The following is a 6,888-nucleotide window of genomic DNA, read 5'->3' on the forward strand; positions in this document are numbered from 1 at the left end:
GGTGCTAAATGTTCTAAAATGATTGGTGTCTTTAGGAGTTAGCAATGTGTAGTTTCTTTTTTGGTTTCTTGCTTTGTATGTATATAAATAGAATGAGAAGTTATGTACTTTGTCACTCATGTAAAGAATAAAGATTAAACACATGTCAGTAGAGCATGTTTGAATCTTCGTTGCCGTTCACACGCCTTTTTGCTTCTAGTTAAGTAGCATGTTGGCTTATTGTTTGCATGCATAGATATACCATTAGATATCTCTCTGCACAACATGACATTGCCAAATAATTTATTTAGGACAGTAAAACCAAACCATTTCCCAACCCTCTCATGCATCCTCACGCATGAGCCGTCGGATTTTGTGTTTGGAACGTCCATGCCCGTTCGACCTGAGTTTAGATAGTGAATTGAGCCCGATGTCCTAATGGGTTGCTACTCCCATAGCATTTTTGGAATCAAGTGGTTAATATGAGTATGCGATTGTACCGTTGACCCGTTAAGCAGTTTTTTGGCGAGACCCCCACACCCATCAATCCTATTTGGTTTGTGTGGGATTCCGGACATCCGAACTGGTCCATGGATATTTGGTGACTCCCGTTGGATTGATGACCAAACGGTCTTGCAGACTATTTGGTCCGGATTTTTAGGGGGGCAGAAATGGTGTGCCTCGTTGGAGTTTCCCTAACCCGCGATGCCATCTATGTATGTATCGGCGCATTGAAAGCGGAGCCCAAGTGCGAGTGTCTCTCCCGCACAAGATGGGCAACCGTCGCGGGGTGGCCGGCTGTTATCCGTAGAACACGTTCGCGCCCATACCGACGAGGCAAGCGACGATAAGGATGTTGGATAAGTTGTGCTGTTGCGGAATCGGTTGCCGAGGGTTGGTCCCATCGTTGACCGGGAAAGAAAAACACAACAACACCTCTGCGATGTGGGGCCATAATGGGTGATGCTAGTCCTGATTTTCTGACTAGTTCTCGCCCGTCCATCATTATTTGACTATACACAGCAACATAATCTTTGTAAAACTGAATAACACAAGATAGTTTGGCAATCGCAAAACAAAACTTGAAGTTGGATGGAAAGGAGGATTGTTGATGGAGGAGGGGAGTACGAGGGGTGACTGGTTGAGCCAACGCGGCGTGGGTGGGGGTGTGAATGAATGAGCAAATAAACAAAACCACACGTGATGCACAACACAATAAGCAAAGGGAAATCGCAATAGTATCACTGCTGCCTGCCGGCCATCTACCTAACCTCACCATACGTCCATACCGGGAGGAAGAGAGGAGAGGAGACCACGCCGCACACTCCATTAATACCTCCCTCCCTACCTCCGTGCTCCGCCCAGACACCACACCACACACCACCAAAACCTCGTGCTTCTCGCCCCCAACCACCCGCGCGCCGGCAGCGAGAGCTACGAGGACTAAGATGGCGGACGGCGGAGGGGAGCCGGACCAGCTGGCGGGGGAGAGGGCCACCGCCCAGTTCGACGTCGACGGCATGAAGGTCGCCTGGGCCGGCTCCCGCCACGCCGTCGAGGTCGCCGACCGCATGGCCCGACTCGTCGCATCCGACCCCGTAAGCACCAACCCCTCCCCGATTCCGCCGATCTCCCTCTGTTCCCCTCCATGGACGGGCATGATAGATAGATCTCACTTGTCCAGATTGGATTCCACCTACCACCTCCCCAGCCCCGGGATGGGATACCAAGCAGCGACTAGTAGTATTCAGTACCACTACAATTATTCGCCAATTCGTCACCCTGCCTGCTTTGTTAATTCAGATAGATTTGACTAGAGATTTTGCAAAATAACACTGGACGGGTTGATCCAGTCCGGTCCACCGCGCTACCGGAGGAAGGATTAATTCAGTCATGCCCCTGCGCGATCCCTTTCCTTTTTTCGCCGACCTGATTCGGTTGCTTGGTACTACTAGTATATTCCATTGAGGAGGGGACAAGCTGTGCAGCGCAAAGGACTTCATTCTCTGTATTTAGCACGCGCTAGTTTAATAATTGCTGGCGAAACTGGCTGTCAACTTCAGCCATGAGCACACAGCTTTGGATGCTCCACCTCCCTACTCTGGTTGTGATTCGCACCAGGAATATGCTCAAGGATTCCACTCATTCTCAACTTTTCCAGTAGCCCCTTCTGCTTGGCGCTTCATGACTTACAGCAAATAGCTTTCATGAGCATGCTTATTCGGTTACCAGGCCTGCGCTTTACCTCTTCGAAGCTTCACAGTACACCCACCGTATGGCCAATGTTTAGATACTGCCACAGCTACCTATTTATTTCAGTCCTCCCAAAGACTCTTCTTAGCAAATGTTAAACACCAAACCAAACTGTCGCCTAGTTTTGGATTCTGTACTCTACTTGAGATGTTTCTATCAGGTTGAAGTATGTTTTGTTCATGTCATGCTGATGACGGCTGGCAGAAAAGGTTCGCTTATATTGAATTGCTTTGCAATCTATCCAGGTGTTCCGCAAGGATATCAGGACGATGCTCTCCAGGAAGGAGCTGTTCAAGGACACGCTCAAGAAGGCGGCACACGCCTGGAAGCGCATCGTCGAGCTGCGTCTCACAGGTCCTGCGGATGCCCAGCACCAACCCCAAGCCTTTTCTAGTATTTATTTGTTCTATGTATGTATGTATGTACTCTTGACTGATATACTTCCATGTTATTTTTTGTGGATTAACAGAAGAGGAAGCAAACTTGCTGAGGCTATACGTCGACCAGCCTGGTTATGTTGATCTCCATTGGGTATGCTATTGATTCCTTCCATCCTCATTCCTCAATGCATACAGTGTTCACACATTTGGCTGTTCTTCACCTGTGTTATGCCTTATGTGCTGCGGATGTGCTCAAGCCTACAGATTGCTTCTCACATAGATGTAGAATCCTTTGCCACTCCGGCCTTCCTAGAAGTAGTTTATTTTAGAAAAACATACCACATTGGTCAACAGATAGATTCTCTTTGTGCAGGCTTCATCCGCATTTTTGAATTCTGATAAGTTTATCCTCAGTGCTCTTCAAACATCTTTGATTTTATGACTGCAACTAATAGAATATAAATTATTTATGACTGCAGGGCATGTTTGTTCCTGCCATAAAAGGGCAAGGAACTGAAGAGCAACAGAAGAAGTGGTTGCCGATGGCTTACAAGTTCCAAATAATTGGTTGCTATGCTCAGACTGAACTTGGTCATGGTTCAAATGTTCAGGGGCTTGAGACAACTGCCACATTTGATCCAAGTACCGATGAGTTTGTTATGCACAGCCCGACTCTGACCTCTAGCAAGGTAACATCTTGTAAACCTACTTAATTTACTTTATTTTATGACTTTGCTTCCTTAATTATGTTTCCCCGGCAACCTGAAATTTCTCAAGGGCCTCCTTTTGCATGGTTATTGATTTCCCCTCTCAAATGTGCAGTGGTGGCCTGGTGGTTTGGGAAAAGCTTCCACGCATGCAGTCGTGTATGCTCGTCTCATAACGGAAGGAAAAGACTATGGCATACATGGTAAAGCCTTCTGCATTTTATGGTGTCGTTTAAGTGGGTTTTCCTTTGCGAACTGTAACTCAAGTACATCCATATTTCAGGTTTCATCGTGCAGTTGCGAAGCTTAGATGACCACTCTCCGCTGCCTGGCGTTACTCTTGGTGATATTGGCGGAAAGTTTGGCAGTGGGGCTTATAACAGCATGGATAATGGTGTTCTGCGCTTCGACCATGTGCGCATCCCAAGGGATCAAATGTTGATGAGGTTGGTCCGTTGGCATGCTTTTTGTTCTGCCACTTTCTGTATTTACCAATATATCCTGTTAGTTTGCTGTAATTCCTCCTAAAATATGCCATGGTTATTTCTTCTAGGCTTTCCCAAGTTACAAGGGAGGGAAAGTATGTGCACTCAGATGTACCAAAGCAGCTGCTATACGGGACAATGGTTTATGTCCGTCAGACAATTGTCGCAGATGCTTCCAAGGCTTTGTCACGTGCTGTTTGCATTGCTGTAAGGTATAGTGCTATCCGGAAGCAGTTCGGTTCCCAGGATGGTGGCCCTGAGACTCAGGTACTACAGTCAGCCTTTGTGATTGTCATTCTCAAGTAGTAATCTGTTACTCTGGCCAACACTCGGAACTAGAAGTAAAAGAAATTGGATAAAATGGCAAGACAACTTCCCACTACGAACAAGTGGCTAATGTATTTACACTGTTTACAGGTCCTCAATTACAAGACTCAACAGAGCAGGCTCTTCCCTTTGCTGGCTTCAGCTTATGCATATAGATTTGTGGGTCAGTGGCTGAAGTGGCTATACACGGACGTCACACAGAAGCTGGAAGCAAAGGATTACTCAACACTGCCAGAGGCTCATGCCTGTACTGCTGGGCTCAAGTCTGTGACAACATCTGCAACAGCTGTACGTATAATCAATTAGTTCAGCAATGCCTTAACAATTATATTTGTTTCCTCGTTTGTACTGATTTGTGCAAATGGAACCTTCCACTTTAATCAGTTCATCTTTATCATCCATGTCAACCAAAAACTGAGCTCTAAATTTCCCCTCTTTTTTTTCATTTTGATACTATATCTTGATGAAGCTCCATTGGAACATATGAAATTTACAGACTGTCTAGTAACATAACAGCTTATAATTAGGATTTCACATGCATGGTCAAGCCAGTTTATATAATGGATGCATTTCACAATTTAATGTTCTGTAATAATAAAGCTAGTCTCTCTCTTATGCAGGACGCGATTGAAGAGTGCCGAAAGCTCTGTGGCGGACATGGTTACCTGAACAGCAGTGGGCTTCCAGAACTGTTTGCGGTCTATGTTCCTGCCTGCACCTATGAAGGAGACAATGTCGTTTTGCTCTTGCAGGTGAGTGTCGTTTTGCACCTGATCCGCTTTAGCCTGTTTTTTGTACCTCAGTTCAGTATTGGCCAGTAGTAGTGTAATCACAACCTTTGGTGCTCTCTGCAGGTTGCAAGGTTTTTGATGAAGACCGTTGCTCAGGTGGCCACTGGGAAGCAACCTGTCGGCACCATAGCTTACATGGGCAACATACAACACTTGATGCAATGCAAAAGCGCTGTAAATACAGGTATGCAGCTAGCTAGATCTTCTAGCAGACTCGTTATTATAACATAACTTCTGCAACTGTATGAGATGTTTTTGTCTGGAGCTACTTTTCGGTGAAGCGATTGAGCTTGTGACTGATCGTGGTACTTATTCATGTATCAATGATTCTCCACAGCTGAAGACTGGCTCAATCCTGCTGCCATAAAGGAGGTGTTTGAAGCTAGGGCCCTGAGGATGGCGGTGAACTGTGCCCAGAACATCAGCAAGGCGCCAAGCCAAGAAGAAGGTTGGTGTTGCACATAGTCAGTAATTGAAAACATCAAAACATGGTTGCTGTTGTAGCATCTCTTGGTGAATTACTAGGTGCAGTCAGTGACATGGATGGTCTGGTGCCTTGCAGGTTTCTCCGAGCTGTCCCCCGACTTGCTTGAGGCTGCTGTGGCTCACGTCCAGCTGATCATTGTGACCAAGTGAGTTGTTGGCTGGGGTTGCTGTATATCCATTTTCCGGGATAACCCAATCATTCAGTTCATTCCTCTGATGCCTCCCCCTATGTGTCGTAGGTTCATCGAGAAGCTGCAGGAGGACATCCCTGGCCCCGGGGTGAAGGAGCAGCTGCAGAACCTGTGCAGCATCTACGCGCTCCACCTGCTCCACAAGCACCTGGGCGACTTCCTGTCGACGGGGTGCGTCACAGCCAGGCAGGGCGCGCTGGCCAACGAGCTGCTCGGGAAGCTGTACGCGCAGGTAAGAATCAAGGCCAATCGATCAATCGTATGACAGACAGACACAGTCGACGAAGCTTTTGCCTTTCCATGGACTGAACTGAACTGGATGTTGTGCAGGTGCGGCCTAACGCGGTGGCGCTGGTGGACGCGTTCGACTACACGGACCACTACCTGGGGTCGGTGCTGGGGCGGTACGACGGGGACGTGTACCCGGCGCTGTACGAGGAGGCGTGGAAGGACCCGCTGAACGAGACGGTGGTTCCCGACGGGTACCAGGAGCACCTCCGGCCGCTGCTCAAGCAGCAGCTCAAGCTCTCCAGGCTATGATACGCGTTGGACTGTGGATGTGAAGCAGTAATAATTATCACAAGGAAAGAGGCGATTGGTTATTGTTGAATTGGCAAGGCCGGCAAGAGGGACACACAGACAGACGCTGTTGTTAGTAGAAATAAAAGGATCGTGCTCCCTCCTGGGTAATTAGTACGGTTGCTGTGGTTGTCATTTTGGTTAATGCATGTTTAGCCGGTGCCAGTATTATTGAGATACTTATCAGTAGCAAGTGTGTGGATGGATTCTTTTCTAGAATGTACAAGGAGGAAAATGGGGAGAATAATGGATGAAATGGTTTGTCTTAAATTTCCTTGTTTTTTTCTATCTAGGTGCATTCATGTTGCTCTTTTTATATTTTTTTAGTACTAGCAAAAGGACCTGTGCGATGCACCGGGAGGAAAAACAATCATAATGTTCAATGGCAATGACCATATTTTCTTTATATCTCATCGTATGATTTTGAAAATTTGTTCACAAATGCAAGAGAATGTTTCTTTTTTTCTTTCTAAATTTAATCACAAATTGAAGCAATGTTCAAATTTTTCAAAAAAATATCGTGGTTGTCAAAAAACTTGATAATTCAAAGAATTATTCTGAATTTCAAGAAACGTTTTTTTAAAAACATACTATAATATTCCGATCCACCACGGCAGTTAATTCTTCAAAATTCATGCGGGTATATAGTCACAAAGACTCATAAGCATTACTATTTAACTACAAACCTTTGATCATTCATGAACATTTTT

General features: G+C 46.2%; 1 protein-coding gene across 1 annotated transcript; it reads left to right on the forward strand.

Annotated features, from left to right (window-relative positions):
- The first annotated feature begins 1,230 nt into the window (after positions 1 to 1,230).
- LOC123148870 (peroxisomal acyl-coenzyme A oxidase 1) lies at positions 1,231 to 6,448 on the forward strand. The gene is made up of 14 exons (XM_044568386.1): positions 1,231 to 1,577; positions 2,478 to 2,586; positions 2,702 to 2,763; positions 3,092 to 3,301; positions 3,435 to 3,522; positions 3,603 to 3,765; positions 3,873 to 4,071; positions 4,222 to 4,419; positions 4,752 to 4,883; positions 4,986 to 5,106; positions 5,260 to 5,370; positions 5,485 to 5,554; positions 5,648 to 5,831; positions 5,930 to 6,448. The coding sequence occupies exons 1-14, from the start codon at positions 1,428 to 1,430 to the stop codon at positions 6,137 to 6,139; spliced, it is 2,007 nt and encodes a 668-aa protein (XP_044424321.1). The 5' UTR covers positions 1,231 to 1,427; the 3' UTR covers positions 6,140 to 6,448.
- Positions 6,449 to 6,888: the final 440 nt, after the last annotated feature.

The sequence above is a fragment of the Triticum aestivum genome, chromosome 7A, assembly GCF_018294505.1.
Source record: "Triticum aestivum cultivar Chinese Spring chromosome 7A, IWGSC CS RefSeq v2.1, whole genome shotgun sequence".
Taxonomy (NCBI): domain Eukaryota; kingdom Viridiplantae; phylum Streptophyta; class Magnoliopsida; order Poales; family Poaceae; genus Triticum; species Triticum aestivum.

Coding starts and splice junctions, on each gene's coding strand:
- LOC123148870 (XM_044568386.1), top strand. CDS start 1,428: ATGGCGGACGGCGGAGGGGAGCCGGACCAGCTGGCGGGGGAGAGGGCC. Junction 3,523..3,602: donor AAAAGACTATGGCATACATG/GTAAAGCCTTCT, acceptor TCCATATTTCAG/GTTTCATCGTGCAGTTGCGA. Junction 4,072..4,221: donor ATGGTGGCCCTGAGACTCAG/GTACTACAGTCA, acceptor CACTGTTTACAG/GTCCTCAATTACAAGACTCA.